The sequence below is a fragment of the Hibiscus syriacus genome, unplaced genomic scaffold, assembly GCF_006381635.1.
Source record: "Hibiscus syriacus cultivar Baekdansim isolate YM2019G1 unplaced genomic scaffold, ASM638163v2 tig00111101_pilon, whole genome shotgun sequence".
In the NCBI taxonomy this organism is placed as follows: Eukaryota; Viridiplantae; Streptophyta; class Magnoliopsida; order Malvales; family Malvaceae; genus Hibiscus; species Hibiscus syriacus.
In genome coordinates this window covers 511,578-534,887 of record NW_024062986.1, presented here as the reverse complement: position 1 = coordinate 534,887, position 23,310 = coordinate 511,578, and the positions used below count along the sequence as shown (strand labels likewise).

General features: G+C 35.3%; 1 protein-coding gene and 2 pseudogenes across 1 annotated transcript; 1 reads left to right on the top strand and 2 right to left on the bottom strand.

The window, feature by feature from the left end:
• The first annotated feature begins 3,389 nt into the window (after positions 1-3,389).
• LOC120153609 lies at positions 3,390-5,194 on the top strand (annotated as a pseudogene).
• Positions 5,195-6,605: 1,411 nt separating this feature from the next.
• LOC120153645 lies at positions 6,606-9,124 on the bottom strand (annotated as a pseudogene).
• A 10,826-nt stretch (positions 9,125-19,950) lies between these two features.
• LOC120153585 lies at positions 19,951-21,437 on the bottom strand. The gene is made up of 2 exons (XM_039165500.1): positions 20,695-21,437; positions 19,951-20,655 (listed from the first exon to the last, which is right to left on the bottom strand). The coding sequence occupies exons 1-2, from the start codon at positions 21,220-21,222 to the stop codon at positions 20,131-20,133; spliced, it is 1,053 nt and encodes a 350-aa protein (XP_039021431.1). The 5' UTR covers positions 21,223-21,437; the 3' UTR covers positions 19,951-20,130.
• Between the last annotated feature and the right edge of the window lie 1,873 nt (positions 21,438-23,310).

Genomic DNA, 23,310 nt, shown 5'->3' with positions numbered 1-23,310 from the left:
AAAATTCAGATCGATTTTGGTTCAGTTTATTTTGAAGTTCATATCAAGTTTAAATCATCGTGTCCAATTCCTTATTGAATCTTGCATCGAATTAATCGATTCACGTATTCATAATAGGTTGAACTTTACCATGTCTAACACTGGCAATGTACATGCAAGCTAAGGCAATCAAATACGATGAATGTATAAGAATGAGGTCCATTTTGTATTCGTCATTTACAAGTCCCCTGTGTTTCGAAAAAAGAACACGTTTTGGCATAAACCTGCGACAGATGTACAGACCAATTGTTGAAAATGAAAAACGAGATGCTCATTAGTGCAGCTGCCATCTACTCTCAATATTTTACATATAGATAAAAGTTTCCATCAAACAGTTGGGTGTGTATCTTTGAATTTTAATCCAAACGATCAAAATTCAACAGTACTACTTGTATGTCCACTTATGCATTATCCATCATGGTTCATGTCTGTTTATCAACTCCATTTATGTACATGAACCAGCTCATTTATCCCATTCTCCTTTTCTTTTTTCTTTTTTAATGTTTTAAATATTAATGAAGGTAGGGACTAAATTGGACACAAGATAAAAGTTAAAATTATAAATTTTAAGGAATTTAAGCACCAATGACATAATTTTATCATTTTTCTTTAGCTTACATAAAACTAAAAATTGAACATATAAACTAACGATAAACAAACATTAAATTGTACACAAAATGAACGCTATATGAACACGTTTATGAATATATAAGCGAACACGTTCGCGAACAATAAAAAAATGAACACGAACAACTTCAAAAATAAATAAACGAACATGAACACTTACAAAAATAAACAAACAAACAAACACAAACATAATTTTATTCGTTCAAACTCGATTCATTTACACCTCTAATTACTTCTAATTCAGTCTTTCATGAACGATCAAAACACATTAAGGTTGATTATTATTTCAATTGAGAAAATATTTAATAGGATCCGGATATCTATGTAACAAACTAGGCATGATTAATATCTTAAAGGTTGATATATATATATATACATATATATATATATATATATATATATAGTAATTAATGTAAGATATTATGTAATTAAAGTAAGATATCATGTTAGCTATTATAGAATCTTTATACTTGTATATATATAAGATTGATGAATAAAAGACACAAGAAAGAATTCTGTTTCTAAAATTCTACAGAGCTGAACATAAAGAATAGATACAATGACCTTAGAGGACACTGCTTCCAATATAAACTGAACTTGTCAAGGCAAAACGTATAATTTCAATCTTCCTCTCTAAACCGTTAACCTTGCAAAAAGATCATGATTTATAATTTTTTTAAAGGAATACGTTTTATAAAATTTTAAGGACCGAAAACAGTTTTTTAATAAAAAAATATAAAGAAAAATCTAAAATATATTTGAATTTAAGATTTTCAGGAGGCGACTGCTCCACCCGCCTTCCTCAATTTATACCCATCTAATAATTAATGATTGTTGGGTGGAATGAAGAATAATGAGCTTCATGCCTAATTTATAACTGATTAATTAAGGCATTTGAAGTCACAAACTGTACCGTGTTAAAAAAAATGAAATGTGGAGTTGAATTCACAAGAATTCATTTACTATTTTATAAATTATTAAAAAAACATAAACCTCATACAAAATAAGGTTATATTATTATTAGTTTGATAAATTTAAAATCTATCAATACACTAAACCTTATTTTTAATTATTTTTCTTACAACAACAACAACAACAACAAAACCCAATTCCCATATGTATGGGGTAAGGGGGAGGTAGGGTAGTAGGCTGCCCCCAACGCCAGGTTGAGAGTAGCTTCCGAGAAAGACCTCCGGCAGTCAGAAAATTAAAAATATAGATAAAATGCAATGCATGTATAAATAAATACATAAATACATAGCTAAACAGTATTCATATGCAGTCATTAAAATCATATGTGCGTCTGTAATGGGAATTAATCCCTGCAAAATAATCCCTGCGAAAGAATCTCTGCATTAATAGTACTCAAACTCGATATCTCAAAGGAATAACAATAATTCATTTATTGTCAAGATCACTTAGTTCATGCTTTATTTATAAACGTGAATAGATTTATGTAAAATTATATTATTATTCATTTAAATTTTATAAATAAATACATTATTAATCTCTATTAAAATTTGTTATATCTTCGAAGTTGTCTTTTGGAAACCTTAAATATTTTATTAAATTAGACTCGATAAAATTGTTAGCTCTCCACCAACCAAGATCTTCAGATAAACCTTTTCGTCCATCGAAACCTCTTACTAGTCTACATCCCCGAATACAAGCTTCTGGTCAATTACATTACATGAACAAAACTTTTGATAGACTCACGTGATGCGTTGAAACAAAATCCAAGATTTAAATATTATATTCACCTAACTTATCGACCTACAAGTAGTCACAATGACCATACGACTGACACACACTAAATATCATTACAAATACTTCCAGTCTAGATTAGAGAAGGGGTCGACTCCTTGCAACCCTAATGATCCTTCAATAGCCTCCTTCATCAATACATCTTTTTCTCTTTTACATCAAACAACGATCGCTCTCTCATAATGTTCGTTTGTCAGTGTAGTCAAATTTATTTGTATATATTTTTTTACAAGTCTTTTGGTTGAGTTTCTTATATGATCTAAAATGGTTAGTTTCATTGTTATAGGAAAATGTCTAAATTATCTATTTAGTTTTCGATGATAGTTGTAAACCCTTATTGTAATTTTATATATTTTTACTTTTTAATAAAACTAATGGTTTATATTAAAAAAATCAAATGACTTGTTTTAAATAAAAAACTATTTAATTTATTAAAAAGTCTTTTTTGTTAGAGTATTTATTCATCATTCTAATTCTGATTGTTATATTACACAGTATTTGAATAGTTACGTAATTATTAAACTTTACTTCATATTCAGTATTTGAACCCATAATATTGCTAAAAGATGTCTCGTCCTGCCGAACGTTGTTGGTATTAAATTGAATAATCTGATAAAAATAATATATATTTTTAAGTTGATGTTATTATTATTTTTTTTCAAAATTTACATTTTTATTAAATTGTAGCAATATTTTTTTGAATTAATACTGATATCTGATTTATTGATCGATTAATCCAAATTAAGTACTCAGAGACAAATGCGACATTTCTAACTCAGTTTGTTCCCTTCCCAAGTCCCACTATATTAACTAGTTGTTGGTAAATTATAGCAATTATTTTAAAAGGAAATCAATTTTTTATAATCAGGAGGGTGGTTCCGTCTGCTACAAATAGGTAGAGCAACAATGATTGTTTGAGCATAAAACTTGAACGTCAACACCTCCTACAATCAATCACCATGGATCTTTACCCTTAAATCTTATCATTTGCATCATTGTTGCTGTTTTTATATCTTTTCTCGAGAAAAACGCCAAAGAATTCCCAGAAAAGTTGCATCCCCGAACCATCCGGTTCATTGCCACTCATTGGTCACCTCCACCTCCTAAATGGGAAAGAAACACTTTGCAAGAAGCTAGCAACAATGGCGGACAAACACGGCCCACTCTACTCACTCAAACTCGGAACCCACCGAGTGTTGGTGGTGAGCAGTTGGGAATTCGCCAAGGATTGCTTCACCACCAATGACCGAACACTTGCCACTCGAGCAAGCATCGCCGCCGGCCGGCACATAGGCTACAACAACGCAGTCTTTGGACACGCCCCATACGGAGAATATTGGCGTGATATCCGAAAGATGGTCACCGTTGAGCTTCTTTCAAGCCATCGTTTAGAGAAGTTGAAGCACATACGTTTCTCGGAAATGGACTTGTTTATCAAAGAGTTGTACGGACTCTGTTCACAAAAAGGCGCCGAGAATATCGCCAAAGTGACGATCAGCGAAGCATTGGAACGCTAGACGTTCAATGTAAACCTTATGATGCTCATCGGAAAGCGATTTTATGGCGATGCTTACTCGAAAGTAAACAGCGAGCCGTGGCGATACGAGAGAGCCATAAAGCAAACATTGTATCTCAGCGGGATTTTCGTCTTGGCGGATGCTCTGCCGTACCTTGAATGGCTCTACATTCAAGGCCATATCCGTTCCATGAAGAAAACAGCAAAAGAACTCGATTCGGTACTCAAAGTTTAGCTCGAAGAACACATAAATAGGAAAAGGGAAAACCAGGCTACCTGTGAGAGTGACTTCATGGATGTTATGTTATCTCATCTGCCGGAGGATACTGTAATTTCAGGGCATACACGCGACACCATTGTAAAAGCAACAACGTTGGTAACGGTTCCTTTACTTTTTTTTTTTTGATATTATTTGTAATTATAGTATAGTATCCGTTGATAATATTTCTTGATCATTAATAACGTACAAACACAGTTATTCGAATCGGAGACCTCTAGAGATTATGATAGTATCTCAAATTTTGTATGAATCGACCACACAAACTTGATCTAGTTAAAACTCTAAAGTTGTTTGTAGATTCTTACATTGACTGGAGGGGAAAGTACATCAGTGGCAATCACACGGGTACTTTCTTTACTGCTTAACCATCCAAATGTTCTAAAGGCCGTTCGAGATGAGCTGGACCACCACGTTGGACAAGAAAGGTTGGTTGAAGAATCAGACATTAAGAATCTCAAGTACCTACAAGCCATTGTCAAGGAAACACTACGCTTATATCCACCAGGTCCTATCATGGGAATCCGTGAGGCCACACAAGATTGCCGCGTCGCTGGCTACGATGTCCCGAAGGGGACTCTTTGATCGTTAACCTTTGGAAACTACATCGAGATCCGCGTGTTTGGGAAATGTCGACGAGTTCCAACCGGAAAGATTTATGACCACACATGCTGATTTTGATGTTAGGGATCAAAATTTCGAGTTCATGCCATTTAGTTCCGGTAGAAGATCGTGTCCCGGGATCACATTTGGGTTACAAGTTGTTCATTTGACGGTGGCTAAATCGATTAAAGGATTTTATATTAGACGGCGGATGGAATGGCAGTGGATATGGAAGAAGGGTTGGGGCTAGCCTTACCCAAGCTGAATCCACTTGATGTTGTCCTCAATCCACTCCTTCGTCCGGAGTTTTCCAATTGCCTTTAGGTGGTAATGTTTGAGAACTTCAATTTAAAATGTGGGTTTAGATTTTAAAGATTATATAAATTGAATAATAAAAGGCTCTAAAATGTAAAATATTGTTGTTGCTCAAATCTATGGATTTATAATATGCCTATTTAATAGCGATTCTGAAATCTCTATTATAATTTTGAATTTAATTAATCCATGTTTCTATTATATATTGTATCTGATTATATCGATTTATCTCTAATATATATTAGTTTATCGTTTGCATAATAAAAAATATCTAAATTTGAATTCTGAAATTCAAATTCTTAGATGAAACATTAACAAATAAATACCCCAGATTTAGCACTGTAAACTCATTAAATAATGACCAATTACTGTCTCTACTATAAGAACCTATGTAATCTAATCGTATGATGTACTTGCAAAAGGTGCTATATCTTTATCAATAGAATCCTTACTCGATTATATTCAATTAGTTGATGATTTGTTTTAAATACGTTATAAATTTTACATTATGTAAATGTATTTTAATTCTATATAAATATATAATTTATTTTAAACAAGTTATTTTTGAAAATAAATCAATTAACCAATTAAATTGACCGATGTTAAGTTAACCATACAAATACGGCAAAATCGTTCATCTAGGGAGGTGGAAAAAAATTGCTGAAATAGTGCCCGTCGGAAATTATTTTCTCAACTAGTGTTCTCTGTACAGTAACTGAAAAATAAACCAGAATTTCAGTGTGTCTTTAATGAAGATACCGAAATTACAATACGTCTTCTACATTTCTTTTATATTGAAGATGCCGTGTCTTTCGATCACCTTCCGGTAACATTATAACTTTCTTCTTAGTTGAAAAAATAAAAAAAATATAGTAACACACTTGGGGGAAAAAAATTCACTGCCCCACCGAACGATTTTGCCGTACAAGTACAAAGTAATTTACTTATAATGTAATGTTTTGATTTCCAAAGGAAGTTCAGCACATATCTCTCATTAATTAAGAAAATATTATAAAATGTCTTGATACAAAACTTACAGACGAAATTCATTAATAGATCACGTACTACGTGATATGACAGTCATATTTATATGATATGATATAATTATATTTATAATCTGACTATCATATCTATGGTCCAGATGACTTATAGATAATTATTATAATTATAACTTTAAGCCTGACACCAAATTCAAGCACCAACACTAAAATTCAATTATATATATATATATATATATGAAATACCAACACTAAAATTCAAACCACAATTTTCCCATCAACAAAAATATGAAAATAAATAAAGGCTCTTAATTTATCAGTTGACTCGTGACTCAAGTTAATAAGAGTTATAACATTCAGTGTAGATAAAAAAAAAACAATCGATGATTTAATACCAAAAACAAAAGAACCGTCCCTTATAAGAATGAAACATCAAACATCTCTTATTCTGTTTTTCCCAGCGTAGTAGCATAATACCAACAAAACTCTTTCGATCATTTTTATCATTGCAGGATATTTTAAACAGTTAAACATTTGCAGAATATCTCTAAAAAATAAATTCTAAAATTAATAATGACAAGTATGCTATACTACGAATATATGCTATTTTCTTCCACGCAGAATAGGGACGCTTGAATTAACATGTAAGAAAACCCAGATGCTGAGATGAAATTCTTTCTGTAAAGCTAGATCTGTAGCATGTTACCAGTACAGCAGCTTCAACAATGATGTTTTTATTTAGACACCGAAATTGCAGGCCTGGACAAACTCTAAATCATAGTCAACATACTTGGTCCAAAGAGGCTTGAACTGGTTCATGGCAATATCAAGCCATGGCTTCATGTTACCATTGAAGTGCACCACCGCGGCATTGCTGATCTCATCCATGCTAATGCTTGGATTGTAGCCGAGTCCGAGTACATGCCAAGACTTGTGTAGCGGTTTTGTTGTGGAGTAAAATGTGATCAAACCGGGAGGCAATGTTCCCAATTTCCACAAGGTCCGATTCTCGTTCTGCAAAGTCCAGGTATCCATCAATTACTGATAACCCAATTTCAACAGGAAGCCACAAAGAACAGCATAATTCAACAACATCCTAAAGAACAACTACAGTTGCCATGTATTTCATTCTCATTTCATATGCTTTAAGCTTCGAAACAGGACAATCAAGCTACGAGCTAGACTATGAAAAAAGGTTGCAGCATCCAATCAAGCACCAAAAATAGCACAAGCATGACATAATAAATCAATCAAACTACTAAAGAGTGGCAAATAAAGCTTACCAGATTCTGCCAGTAATGATATTCCTCTGTACATTTTCCCTCCTCCAAGCATCCAAATCAAAGAAATTCATCCCATAAGCCCAAGCACAAGCCTTGGGATTGAACTTCTGCTTAATCAAAGGATGTGAGAAATTCATATACTGTGCATATCTATGAAAAGACCCAAAGCAAGTCTCCACTGCCCCATTCACTTTTCCATCCATATCGATCTTCCACATCCCTGTCAATCCTTTTGTACAACAATATCATCGTCCAAAAACAAGATCCTATGCAATGTGGGGTACATCTCGGGTAAATAAAACCTCAAGTGATTCAAAATAGACAAATACTTGGGGTTCCTAAACTTCATGTTAGTTGTATCTTTAGTGGCATTCTCAAGCGTGTTCTCAAAGTAAAACTTCTGCAAATTTGCCGATTCTAGTTGTCTTAACACCGGAACATAAGATGAATTCAAAAACTTGTAATCCTCAACTGCTTTAACTTCAATATGTGCCCCATTATAATCTTTCAACTTAAACATAACCTGCATTGCTCCAAGATTCATCTTATCTGTCACCACATGGAAAACATGTTTCCATGGCTCTTTGGCGTTCTTCGTGGCTGAATTCACCACTACGGATGCAGCAAGTACATTATCAGAGAAATGGCATAATGATAAAGCTTGGGGTCTTCGAATTCAGGAGGAATCAGCTTCCCTTCATCTGTATATTTCTCAGGTTGTGCGATCCGTTCCTCCATCAATCTCATTGCCAAACAATGTAAGCTTTTAGGGATTGATTTGGCAGCGATGAGGCTGGAAAATGCGCCTTGCTTTTTCGCTTTTGTCAGCTGCTCATTGACGGCAAAGATCGTATCTTTCAATTTCTGGATCTTGAGTTGGTTATCAAAAGATTCCTTGGCTTCCGATATCATTTGGCGGGTGGCTTTAATCCGCTCTTTGACTTCTTTCTCAAACTGTCGGAGCACCGACTCGTCAATGGAGAGTGAATCGGCTTCAAAGAGAGCCCGATAAGATGGCTTGTTAATGAGATCCGAGTAGTTTCGCGATAGATCAGCGAAAACCCTAACGAGCTTTGAGTTTTCGAGCTTTAATTTACGAGCGTAAGAGGCGTAGGTAAGGACAAGAGAGCGGTGGTCGCTGGCTTGCTTCCGGATTTGATCGAGTCGAGGCTTGAGAGGATCCGATTTAAGTGCCAAAACGGACCTCCTTGTGGATCCAATTCCAAACGAACCAGTGGAGAAACCCTAGAAACACAAAGGAACGACACCGTTCCATCAGTCATCCTGGCAATGTCATTTCTCGTATATTTTCCTTCTTTAATTAATCATTTAAAGAACAAAGCGAGTCGGGGAAAAGTCGAGTTAAATTTTCAGTTAAAAACAAGGAGAAAGTCAGTTAGAACTTACAAAGTTGGTTTGCAGATGAGGAGTGAGAGTGAGAAGTGAAGAAGACGACAGAGCAAGAAGAAAAAGATTGCAACCGTAATTGCAGAAGCCAATAATCTAACTGTAAATCCAAAACCTCCTCCGCTGCCGCTTCTTGCTGGACGGGGATTCGCCATCTTTCCGATCAATCAACGGCGCATCAGACGATCAAAAAATGGAAGAAAATGGAAGGATGATGGCCAAAACACAACGGCACTCGCTGACTCACTGCCTTTGTTTGAGTTGGTTTTGGGGTCTAAGTTGTAGAGTTTCATTTTCTAAGGATGCCAGTGAGATTATGATAAGGGTGTGGTTTCGGGAGATTAAGATTATGATAAGGGTGTGGTTTCGGGAGATTAACGGCTGTGATTTCGTTTGTAGTCGGTGACAACCGAAAGCTAGCTGTGCGCCACTTGGAATGTGGCGGCAACGCGGGATCCTGTGTGAACACTCCTTTCATCTGTTTTATACTAGAGAAAATCGTTTCAGTGACCAAAAATGCCTTATAATATACGATTTTAATCAATTTTTTTTCGGATTTGTCAAAATGACCAATAAAATCGTAATGCGATCGCTAATTCGCAACGCGATCTCCATTATCGTAAATTCGCGTTGCATTTCGCGTTGCGATGGTCTACAGTATCGTTGCGATTTTCCTAATTCGCAATGCGAATAAGTAAATCGCAACGCGAATTGGGAAAATCGCAATGCGATACTGACTATCGCAATGCGATACTTACTATCGCAATGCGATAATACAAAATCGCAACGAGATACTAATTTTCGCAACGCGATTTACATAGCGCCATTCGTATTAACGCGTATTTTTTTTTTCAAATTCCAAACACGAATTTTTTCTTAATAAATCGGAAACTGAACCGTCCACAGTAATCGCAACTCATAACCTCAAACCCAAAATCACAACACTCAGTCTCATCTCCATCTCTCACTTTCTACGGCGAAATCCGTCTCCATCTCCGAAGATTTCCGTCCTCATCGCCGGCGAAATCCCTCACAACCATTCACAGTAAAAAATCCCTCACAATCATTCAGAAATGGAAAATCAACCTCCGAGGGTTAGTTTTTTATTTTTATTTTGAAATTTTTGCATTATTTTAGGTTTTTCATATTGAGATTGATGATAAGTTTACTGGTAATTTCAATAATAGATTAACCATTTCACTTAGATTTCTTATTAAATTCATTCGATTGCTGCAAATACTGCTAAATTGTTTAGCCTGTGAAGTTAGTATTTGTCTTTGTTTTGTCTTTTGGTTGAAGTAATGCAAAAGAAGAATAGTTTCGTGAATGAAAATCGCAACGCGGAAATAACTATCGCAACGCGAAACCAAAATCGCATTGCGATTTTCATTTCGCGATGCGATTTTCATTTCGCGTTGCGATAGTCATTTCCGCGTTGCGATTCTCATTATCTCGTTGCGATTTTCATTTCAACCAAAAGACAAAACAGTGTTGTAAATTTTAGTTTCAAGAATAAACTACTATTTATGTTTATTGTTTTTGGTATATCTTGACAGTGTAGTTTTTGTTATATCTAACTTGGTATGTTTATTGTTTTTGTAGAAATTTTTTCGACTTCATTGACATTAAGGAATAAAGTTAGCCTAACCACTACAATTGCTTCAAAGCTTTCACCTGCACAAAGAAAATTGTTTGAGGAAACCTGCTTCGGGCCATGGCTGAGAGTACAGCATCCGGGTGGATATGCTAATTTGACCCATTTGTGGCTTCAGACCATGACTAGCGATCTACACGACAGTATACAACGTGGTGAGGAAGAGATATGGTTTCATTTTCCACAGGCGTATACTTGTTTTGGGCGGAAGGAGTTCTGCTTAATCACTGGTCTACGATTCGGACACGATGATGTAGGCCGGTACACTCGTCATATCACCCGCCCATCATGGTTATCCAGGGTTTTTCCTGATGAGTCAATAGAGAAGCCGAACTTACACGTCGACGACATGAAGAAATTGTTTAATAAGAAAGATGGTTTTACTCGGATGAATGACGTCGATGTTGTCCGAGTATGCCTTCTACTACTTTTGTATGCCGGCTTTTTAAGCAGAGAGGCCAGACAACCTATTCCTCAGGAGCTAATATTATTGATAGAGGACCTAAATGCATGGAATCTGTTTCCGTGGGGTTCGTATATATGGAAAGCTACCTGGACTAAGTTGTCGTCTGCCTTTGATGACCGCAAAAGTTTGCGGGGCGATGGGTCGAAATACACTTTGTCAGGCTTTGTTTGGGCCTTTAAGGTAAGAATTTATATAATGTTTTCAAAATTATAATTAATTATTTAACAATTACTAATGTTTGTTATTATATTGTTTGTAGATTTGGATATTCGAGGCCTTTCCCGCCATGAAGACATATGCAATAAAAACTTCAAATGATATTCCCAGGGATATTTACTGGAAGAGGAAACGTCTGTTGGATTGGGAAGACTTAATACCATATGCGACAATAAATAATGTAAGTTAACACAAATACTATCATATAAACAAGTTATTAATAGTAGATGTTTAACTTTGTTGAGTTTTTATTTTTAGGAGGCCAACATTCCATTAATGAGACTGACCCACGGAGGTTGAGCTTGCCACTGATTGGGGGCAAGCTAGTCAGCGTTTTCTTGATGGCACGAATGATGAGCAGCCTCCACTTCCTCCACTTCGAGAGCCATCACCACCCAGAGCCATCACCTGATCGACCCGACTATACACCTCTACAACGAGAGCCATCACCTATCCCGTCACATCATCGAGCCTCTTCTCCACCATCACCTCATGATAGGCGACCGACAAAGATGCCACGACTTATATCTCCCTGTTCTCCACCTCCACGGATGAGTCAAGGGAGTTACGTGATGAGGTCAATGCCTTGCGTGAGGAGATCGGTACTCTACGCGATAACGATGGTGCATGGCGTGGAGGGTGTCTACTTTACGTGGTGAGGTTGCCGCTCTACGTGAGATGGTAGTATCGTTGCAGAATGAGGTTCATACTCTACGCAACGAGGTAAGTTTAAGATTTTCCATATTTAACTTGATGATAAATTTACTCATAATTTCACTTAAATTAACTATTTCACTTAGATTGCTTAGTAAATATTTTCGTTGCTGCCAATACTGCTAAACTGTTTATTAACACTGTGAAGTTAGTATTTTTCTTTTGTTTTATCTTGGTTGAAGTAAATTTATTCGGTTGCTGCCAATTCTGCTAAACTGTGTATTCTTTAACACTGTGAAGTTAGTATTTGTCTTTGTTTTGTCTTTTGGTTGAAAGTTTGAAATATATTTGTCTTTGTTTTCACTATTTAAATATCATGTCTGTTTATTTACTGATATTTTTATTTAATTATTTAGCGGACCGATAAGGTGGATGCTTTACGTCGGGTTTTTCTTGCACGACAGAGTTCACGCATCAGACGGCGTGCACATGCTATTAAGTCTTCGTATACCCCAATAGTACGAAGACACCGCAAGAAGAAGCCCGAATCTCCTGTCATCCCTCAAGAGTCCACTCCTATCGTTGAAGAGGCCCCTATCATTCCTCGAGAGTCCCCTTCCACCGTTCAAGAGGCCACTGTCATCATTGAAGAGGTCCCTCCCACCATTCAAGAGCCTGATTCACATGGCGTCATATGTAGGATTCTTGAGAAACCCTCTGACGTGCCGGACATGATGGATTCAAGTTGGCTCTCGTATGATTTATCGGCCAGTACCATACCGGAAGCCTCTGCTTATCCTCTTCGAACCATATCACTGACATCATACATTTATCCAAGAACAGGAACTTCTTGGTTCCATATTTCTGAGCCCAAGAAGACAAACTAACAAAAGAAATAGCCGCGAAAAACGAAAGAGATAATGTACCAACGCATCGTAGGGTCTTTGATGCTACTTAACACAATCGAAGCACAAAAGCAGGAAGTGCGAAATGATAGGAATCCGACGGCAAGCACGAAGAAGAGAGACCATGAGAGACTAATTTTCAATAAACTCGATTGATCTAAGCAAAACCAGTGGAGACCCGGCTTGAAACTCTTCAGTTCGAGTCCTTCTTGAGTTCTGTAGCCCTGGTTTGGCCTGTTTTGGGGTAACAAATCCTGGTCGTTTCATCCGACGGCAAGCACGAAGAAGAGAGACCATGAGAGACTAATTTTCAATAAACTCGATTGATCTAAGCAAAACCAGTGGAGACCCGGCTTGAAACTCTTCAGTTCGAGTCCTTCTTGAGTTCTGTAGCCCTGGTTTGGCCTGTTTTGGGGTAACAATCCTGGTCGTTTCATTTTCCATAGCTTTGTAAACTTTGAAAGTCAGAGTGGGAGTGAGAGAGACGAACATATACAAAGATGATCGGTTTGGAAAAATGAATAAGAAATCGAAACAGGTCTTTCGATTTCAATATACGTGCATTGTGTGGTTTTTTTAAGATCTTATCTCTACCTAATTTTATGCATTATTGCTAATTTGTCTTTCTGATTATTAGTCTGACACCTTGATTAAAATAAAACAAAGTGTCCACCAAATATCTTTAAGTGGTGGTTCACCATCTTTCAAGATTATATCTACTCCCACCGATAGAGATAGAGCTGCAGTAGGCTTTGGTTTTTGGCATTATATGGCTAGATCAATATATACGAGACGCTGTCTACCTGTATCCGCGTTATAAAAATATCCATAAACAATAGGTATGTTTATAGGCTTGTGGTTGAAAATGTTTGGTTAAGTACCTAGAATTCAATAATTTGCTGTTTGTAGGTTTTAGATGTGTAGAAAGTGTTGTTTGAGCAAATGTTGGTTTATGCAGGTTAATCTCAGAAGTGAGCTGCTGAAATGATGTCTGGCTGCAAAAGTTGATTCAATAGTAGATGAAGAAATAAGAATTATTGCTTATTTTTTGATTGTTTAATTGATTTGTAAAGGTGATTTGTAAAAGTTGATTTGTTTAATTGATGTTAACATAATTCTTATTTGTGCTTGTTTAATTGATTGAAATGTAATGGTTGATTTTTGATTTTCATCTGCATTATGTTGAAGGCAAAAAGTACTATCGCAATGTGAAATGAAAATCGTAACGAGAGAATCGCAACGCGAAATGAAAATCGCAACGAGGAGAATCGCAACGCGAAATTAAATTCGCGTTGCGATTTTCATTTCGCATTGCGATTCCCTCGTTGCGATTTTCATTTCGCATTGCGAAATTCGCGTTGCGATTTTCATTTCGCATTGCGATTCTCTCGTTGTGATTTTCATTTCGCATTGCGATAGTAATTTCCGCGTTGCGATAGACATTAAGATGATTGCCTATTAAGTGATAACAACTGAACAGATCATAGCAATTTTCAAACTCAAGTTACTAATACATGCCTAACTGAAAAAGTAAAAGTTCACACATAAAATCTACATAATACAACGTTTGCATTTAAAAATCACCTAAGTTAACAGTCCCAAAAGGTGAAGCCAGTTGTGATTGGGATTTTAAAGATGATTGCGATTTTGATTGCCTTTTCCTTGACACAATATGAGCTTTGGATTTTGATGATGATCCATATTTTGGTAGAGGAAAAGATGATTGTGATGGCACTGGTGATCCACATGTCAACCTTGTATGACCACTTTCCTTGCACCGACTACATGTCGATCTCTTATTCTCTTCACCCTTAGACGGTACACGATCGTGACTTTTTGGTCGGCCAGGTAGCCTTCTGTCCATGGGTGGTGGCAAAACTGTTTGTAAGTCATCTGGTATGTCCCACTCAGAAGGATGTGGAATAGGGTAGACAATCTCGGCATAAGTCTGTCGATATACTTCTGTAGTGTAGCAATCCTAGCGTATGTGCTTGAATCATCTTGGTTTAGATGAAGAGCAACTTTTAACATGGCCACACGGATAACCAGATGTTTGCCATTTCATACAACTACACGTCCTTGTATTTAGATCGACAAGCCCATTTAAGTTATTATCCAGTACTTCAAACAAAGTGTTTGAACATGGTTCAACTCTCCATGACGTTGACTTCACAACACATTTCGTTATCTTTTTTTCAGTCCATGGTGTAACACGATGTTCCAATGTTCCTGTAAATTTAAATAAATAAAACTTAGTAAAATATATGATAAGTTACGAATTCAAAGAAATAATACATGCATGGTTTATTTTCGTGTAGTACCACTGTTGAATAGAGGCTCGAAAAAACTCCATTAACATAGTAATGGGTAATTTCCGGGAATGACGACTTAGAGCGTTGATTGATTCTACACTATTAGACGTCATGAAACCATATCTTGCTCCAAGTTGATGTACTCTTGACCATCTTTCAAACCCGACATCTTCTAGTGTTTGAGCACACTGAGGCAAAACACGTCTTAAACAGTTTATATGCTTATTGAAATCCACTTCCCGATAAGCTTTTACAGCCTTCTAGTATGTCTATTTGTGCTTTTTTATACCAGCAGACCTTGATTTTAGATTTCTATACAAATGAACACCACAAAGTCCATGAAAAGCATCTGGGAAACACCTTCTAACAACGTTGTCAATTGAGTTTGCCCTATCAGATATGATTGTCAGATTGCTAATAGGACCTATGCAATCCCTAAGATGCCCCATAAATCATGTCCATGAATCAGAGGTTTCAGATTTGCCAACCCCGTAAGCTATTGGCAATATCCCATTGTTAGCATCCATGGCTACTGCTAATAAGTTTACTCCAAGGTATCGACCTTTCAAATGTGCTTCGTCAACTATAATAACTGGGCGCATGCAAGTAATAAACGAACGAATCTACAAAATAATATACACAAGAAATATAATCATTTAAATGTGAAATGCATGTAACTAACAAAAATGAGTCAACATAATTATATTGATTTACTAACCGCAACCAATGGTGAAAACAACTCAAAGCGTCCATCTCTATCTGTTTTGATATGAGTTACCGACCAGGATTTTTCAGCTTTAAATTGTGACAATAAGCCGGCAGTTGGGCAAACGATGCTTCTGGCGACCCCCTCAACAATTCCAAGGCATAACATTTGGCTCTCCAAGCTTGAGAATATGATATACTAATCTTGAACCGAGCATTCATGTCAGTCATAATTTCATGTCCCCGATATACCCTGCCATTCAAAAACATTAACTCAGCCAGAAAACCACCCAACACCTTTTTGTTTGCCTGTCTATGGTGAGGAAAAACTTGGGTTATTGAACATGTATGTTTATCAATAAAAGTCCTAACTTGAAACATTTCGCAATCTTTTATCCTCTTTGCAATCATACGCCACGTACAGTTTTTGTCAATCATACACCTTGTTTCGAAACGATCTTTGCTTGATTTGTTAACTTTTAGTGATAGCTATCTTCCACACATTTCGTATACAAAGCTATCTTCAAGTCTTCTTTGTATCAAAACAATCATCTTTCTTGATACGAATAACTTTTGTGTAACAATCAATTGCTTTCTTTACCAACTCTTCTTCCGGTATCTGAAGTAATTCTGGCATATTCCAATTATACTCCCGTGGCATTTTCTTTTCTTCGGGGACTTTTTCTTCTTCTTTTTCTTCTTCAGGATTATATGAATTACAGAATGGATGTTCAACATGTTCATTCACAGTCGTAACTTCCTCCTCATTATCATCAACAACATCTTCCTCGACAACGGCTGTTTCATCATCAAAATTCGGGAATTGACCAATATCAAAATCATTACACGCAAGGTCTGTTTCTTCTTCTGAAACATCATCAAAATCCGAGTATTGACCAATATCAAAGTCCGGGTATTGACCAAGATCAAATTTTGAATACTGACTAGTACTCACAATTTTTTCTGTTGGCTCATCATCGTCTAATTGGTCAATACGAAAACCGGAATTGGTGCTAAAGTTGATTGGGATTTGGATTAGAGAAAGGTTGTGGGTTTTGAGAAAAACTTAGTTGATTACTACCCGCTATGACCCAACAATACTACTTCTAGGTTCAACAACATACAATGTAACATCATCACTTGAAACACTAATGTAAGCAATGAATCGTTCAACATCTTCATTGTCGGTTAACAAATAAACTTTACCATTTCTCTGATAAGATAGCTTAAATCCACTTAGGGGCTCTAAATTCAATTTCTTTGAAACACGTAACATTAGAGTTTCATAAGTTAACTTTTTTAATGACAGTTTTAGTTGAAGATTCATGGGTAAAGCATATATTGTAAAACACATGAACATTCTCCCATGACCCTCCAAAACACAAATCTATCCAAACATGATCAACATTAGATGATTTCATGGTTGTAAATTAATTTACTAAACAAACGAGCTGCGAAACTAAGACCTGTTGCCGGATGGGGAAGGATGTAGGAACGGATGTCGCCAGAGAGAGTGAAAGATGGAGATGGAATGAGTTGCGATTTAGGGATTTAGGTTATGAGTTGTTGCTGCTGCGTAGATATATACCCAAAATATTTGTGTTGCGAAACTAAAACTTGTTGCGAACTTTGAAAATCGCATTGCAATTCTGTATTATCTCGTTGCGAAAGTCAGAATCGCATTGCGAAAGTCAGTATCGCGTTGCGAAAGTCAGCATCGCGTTGCGATTTTGTATTATCGCGTTGCGATAGTCAGTATCGCATTGCGATTTTACCAATTCGCGTTGCGATTTACTTATTCGCATTGCGAATTGGGAAAATCGCAACGATACTATAGACCATCGTAACGCGATTTCCAACTATCGCAACGCGAAATGCAACGCGAATTTGCGATAATGGAGATCGCGTTGCGAATTAGCGGTCGCATTGCGATTTTGTTGGTCATTTTGGCAAATCCGGAAAAAGTTGGTTAAAATCGTATATTATAAGCTATTTTTGGTCACTGAGACGATTTTCTCTTTATACTATCATGGCTCTCCAAATGGAATTAAATCAAATATGCTTTTATTTCTGTAAATTATCTTTTGTGTTATTCAACTTTTAAAATTTAAATTTTTTTAATTTTAATTGTTTAACAACCTCATCAAAATGTTTCGTTTGGGTTTTGTTTTTAGTTTTTCACTGAGACGATTTTCTCTTTATACTATCATGGCTCTCGAATGGAATTAAATCAAATATGCTTTTATTTCTGTAAATTATCTTTTGTGTTATTCAACTTTTAAAATTTAAATTTTTTAATTTTATTGTTTAACAACCTCATCAAAATGTTTCGTTTTGGGTTTTGTTTTTAGTTTTCAAAATATTTTCTATCACCATAATTATTTCCATCACCGTTCAATTATTATTGTCATCATTTGCAATGCAAGTAATTAAAGCGTTCTTTTTTATCGTTTCTTTATCCTTTTTAATTTATTTTTTAGAAAATTTCTTTGAAAGTTGATAAATTTTAAATTAAAATTTTAATTAACCTTATCGTGATACGTAATTTATATTATTAATCACATAAAATCAAGATATATTATTTTTTTTTCTCTAAATTATTCCATAATTTAGATTTTAAAAAAAGTATCTAAACGTAATGAATATAATTAAAATCTAGAATTGAAAAGAAAATTTGAAGAGGTTTTTTTTGATAAAAATATCAAATAAATTTAAACGACGTTAAGCAGTTAACAATCGAGCAATCAAATAACACTATAAAAAAATTATTAATAAAATTTTAATTTTTAAATTTAAATGATCAAAACGTAAATATAACCGAATCAAGTGAAAAAGAAAAAGAAAATTTATCCATAAACAATTTCATTTGATATTTGGATTTTAAAAACATTTGATAGCTGTAATTAAATATGAAAAATTAAAGGCTTAAGCATTTAAAGATCATAATCAGATTGAGAGACCATTTGTTAAAGTATGGTCAAATGTCGAAAACATTAATTATGTCTCTGTTAAAAAGTAATCACGTTAGTGTACTCAAATCAGGCAATTATGTAGAAGACTAGAAGCCGATTCAGATTTGCACAACCGACATTTCTATGGGATACACTGCAGCCACCGTTTATTTCCCCACATTTTCCCTTATTACATAGATACAGCGGTGGACCGAGGATGATCATGGTCGTATATTATAAAATTTTATGTTCGTTTATGTTAATTTTCTATTTAATAGTCTAAAATGATTATAAAATATATTTTTTATAATTTTTAATTATTCATAAAATATATACCTTATAAATATAATTATTCGAACTTAAAATTTCTAAAAAATATATACTTCTTTTAATCATTAAATTCATTTAATATGTTCGGAAGCATGCCATTTTAGGAGAGTTATCGACCAAACCCAAGGAATGGTGGTTTGTGAGAATTGAGAAATGTAGAGCATATCATTCTTTCCCGGAGACCATGCCTTCTTTATAACCACATGGTTCTTGTCAGATATATTCAAGACACGATATTTAAGATAAAAGCGAAATGTTGTTAGGCCTATTACTGATGCTTAGCCTTATTAATGAAATGGTCTTTCAATTATATCTGGGATGATAACGAATAGGTCAAATTAGGTTTTTGCGAATTCCTATAAATTGTTAATGTTGTGTGTAATGTAAATAGTGGAATAATTTTAGAGAATGAATTATCTGTATTTAAAGAGTGGTTGGAGTATCTAATTATCATATTATAGTTTTACTCATTATTTTTATAAAATGGTTAGTCTCTTCCTAATTAATATACAATCGCTGATTTCATTTTTTGTCTTTCTCGAATAAATTTATTGTCGAAGAGAGCAACACAAGTGAATTTTACCTTCTTACTCCAGGTGTACGATATTTGAAAAACTGTGTTAACTTTGGGTAGTGATTAAATCAATCTGGATGAAATTGTTTCTAGAGAGTAACTTTTACCAATATATAATAAATTATTCTATTTATTTATTGTATGCTAGTCAATGCTAATGGTATTATTTAGCAACAGATATAAACATTGGAGGTTAGAAAGATCATTGTACCCATAAAAACTGTTGAGATGCCTCGGATGCCCAGCAGCAAACCAAAGGACAAATGTGGATATAAGAGATGATTGATATGTAGGTTAAACTTGCATTCCATTATGCACATAAACTGAAGAAGGGGTGTAGAACAAGCTGGCTTTAATTAATCAATGATTGCAAGGGTAATGACCTTTAACCCGCATTTCCAATCGTGGAGAATGCTCGTCTTCTTCAACAGGATCTTTTAGCTGCTGCTACCTCAGCTGGTAACTTGTATTTACTAGTGATTTTAAGAAAATACATCTCATCAAGCATAAAATACATAAAAGAAATCTAAAGATTCAGTAGTAGGCTTTCTTGGTATGCTTGGTGGAACCAACATGGTGCAACCACCCAAACCCTTTCAGGGCTTTGGAGATCTTAACGAAGTTGGGCCTCCCTATTCCCATCCCCAAATTCATCTTCCCTGTCGAGAACTTGAGGGCCTGCAAACAGCACAAATGACCATCCGACTCATCCTCGTCCTCGTCCTCATCTTCTTCGATGCCATTGCCACCTTTCTTCCATCCAACACTTTTCAGCTTCGACTTATTGGAATCACTGCTTTCATATGCTTCCCATAATAAATCCATCCCTTCACCACCTCCATCCGCCGCCGTCACCTTGTGTCTCTCCTCGAAAAGCTTGCATGACAATGTCCTCTTCCACTCCTTTTCTTTCCTCATTGACCCCAAATAACTCAATCGCGATGTTTCGTTGTTAATGCTTTGGGAATTCATCATTGCTTTGTCTTCAAGCTCAACGCCATTTTTAGTTCCCACTGTAGCCTCTGGATCACTTACTTTACTCTCCATTGCCTCGGATTCCTCATCTTTTTCTCCCTCTTTAGGCGATAAGTTTTCAACCCCATCTTTTTCTTTCAAAAACTCTTCAAAGATCTTCACTACAGCATTTACCTGAACAGTTTCCGGACGTGAAATCTCCGCTGATTCTTCATCGGAAGTGCCACTCGTCAATGTTTCCGGGTTATGAACCGAAGCGTCGTCGTCAAGTTCATCAACAGCTAGCAAGCAATCAACAATGGCTTCCGTCTCCAAAACTTCATCTGGGTTTTCTCTAATTTCTTCAATGGTTGAAGCTTCAAACACGATCTTATAAGCTTCAAGCTCTTCCAAGCATGGTAAGCCATCACTTTCATCGTCGACTACTTGGGACCTTAATACCGTAAATAATGCAAGAACCAAAAGGGAAGTGGTGGCAAAGAGCGGCGAAAGGAAAGAGAAAATCTTGAAGAGATAAGGAGAGAAGAAGATGAAGTAAGAGAAATAAAGAGGATTAGAAAGAATGTAGGAGCAAAAGAGCATGAAGTTAGAAAGCAAAAGGCTTGAAAACTGTGTTTTCTTCTTGGAAACAGCCAAAGAAAACTCAGTCATTTTTTATGACGAAAACTAGCGAGCACAAACACAGAGAATTCTGGGTTTTGTTTCGTTTGATCTTGTCAAGCAATTGGCAGTGAAAAATGCCCGAAGTGCATGAACTCTGGGGAGTAAGAGCGGCGTGAATGGAGGGAAGAGATGGAGATTTTAAGTATGACCGACAAGAAACAAAAGCTACTTTGGAAACTTTTATTGTGTCTATAACCACCAAGCATGATGAATTCTATGTCTAATCAGCTATGATATTGTGTATATAATCGGCAAGGGATATACCTAGAAGACGAACATTAATATAATTTCTTACCGGGAGATTCCCACTCTATTTAAATTACGTGAAACTTTCTGGAACCAATCTAAGAACCCACACGGAATCATGTAACCAACTAATTCCATTCATTACTGCCTTCCCCACAACACAATTTTGCATCTTTTTATCAGAAATTGGTAAAATACGGCGACGTAGTGGAGATTCAAGGGTTTGGTTAATTTGGATGAAGCCACTATTATTAGGAATCAACATTTACGTGTGTTTGGAAACTATTCTATAATTAGATTTGAATGTAATTATACCAGTATAATTTATTTAGACGATTATTGTAATTTATGAGTTAGGTTAAATTGAATATAATTCAAGACTCTAATTACACTCTTTAATTTATAATTAAGTGCGCAATTATATTTTTAAATGTTATAATTAATTTTAAAATTTTAAACTTATTATCCAAAGCCAAATCTCCATTTTTACGTATGATAGAACCAGAATTTTGGAATGGATTATGGCTAAGGCGTTTGAGTGTTAAAAGTCGGAGCTAAAACTAAGTGATACTCGCTTGACACATGTAATCTCTTTTCTCATCTTTGTATCACAATCTTATAATTTTTTTTTATAAAAAAAAGGCTCAGGAGAACAATGTTAAAAAAATGAATTAATTAAGAATTTAACGAAACAGTATAATATTCATTCAACCAACAAAAGACCAAATCAAACAGATAAAAAATTATAGTATAATTTTCGCGAGTGATAAGATTTAAACCCTTTAGATCTTCGAGATATATAAAAAATTATACTCCACATTAACGTATAGGCCAAATGTAAGTTTTTACCAGTTTGAGGTTGGAGTAGGTGCGCATGTGAAGGCAATAATAGCCACTCAAATGCTTCCACACATATGTCTGTCGTCTTCCCTTCCTTGTTGTAACCTCTATCTCTCTCTCTCTCTATGGAGTTGGCACATTTTAATGTAAATGTAATCTTTTTCTTATGGTTTGACTACGAAAATCTTTCATTTTTTATTACTCAATAAATCATCGTGTCTAATCTTTGGTGAAAAAGCTAAAGTGAAAAAAAAGATGGTAGCTTCGAATAAAAGAAAAGAATTTATTTTTTCATCTTGTCGGAGTGGAAAGATCTAAGGAGTAGGGTCGGCTTTTTGACAAAAATGGCCCCTCATAGGTGTACTATATTTAATCTATATACGCACACCTTTGAGGCTCGTTTATTCAAAAAATATATAAAACCACCTTCGATTCCATACCCAGTTTATGATCCACGTTCAGACTTGAAATCCTCTTTTTAAATAGGTTTTATCACTATATCCGATACTTATTGATCATCTTCGACAGCAGGTTAAGCTTCCCCTATACTCAATTTCACCACACATTGTTTGTTTATAAACTAGCTGAATTTAAACATTGAAAATAAAATGATTCATCCACCTATTTAGAATGATCGATTTTCAGCAACACCTTGATTTCCCCGATATGAAACGATTAACCTATATATATATATATCTACCAAAAAGTCAATTTGGTCCATAAAACTCATGATGACTTCGTACGTTATGATAAAAGCAATTGAGACCCGACGACCAACTGTCAATAATGTCAAAATGTCTCCGAAAAATCCATTAGCTTGGGGCAAAAAGTTTATCAATATGCAGAAAAGTTTACTAATTATGCAAGCAATACAATTAAGGTGGATCAAAAGCTAAGGTGAGAATATTCACTACATTTCAATAAGATATAAACTTAAAACCTTTTCTAGAGTTCATGGTAGTACTAGCATAAAAAAAAGGTTCTTAAGGA

What these genes read in the sequence shown, in the direction of transcription:
- LOC120153585 (XM_039165500.1), bottom strand. Translation starts at nt 21,222, where the DNA reads ATGACTGAGTTTTCTTTGGCTGTTTCCAAGAAGAAAACACAGTTTTCA. An exon ending in TTTTGAAAGAAAAAGATGGG is followed by an intron (nt 20,656 to 20,694) that starts GTTGAAAACTTA and finishes GAAAAAGATGAG; the next exon opens with GAATCCGAGGCAATGGAGAG.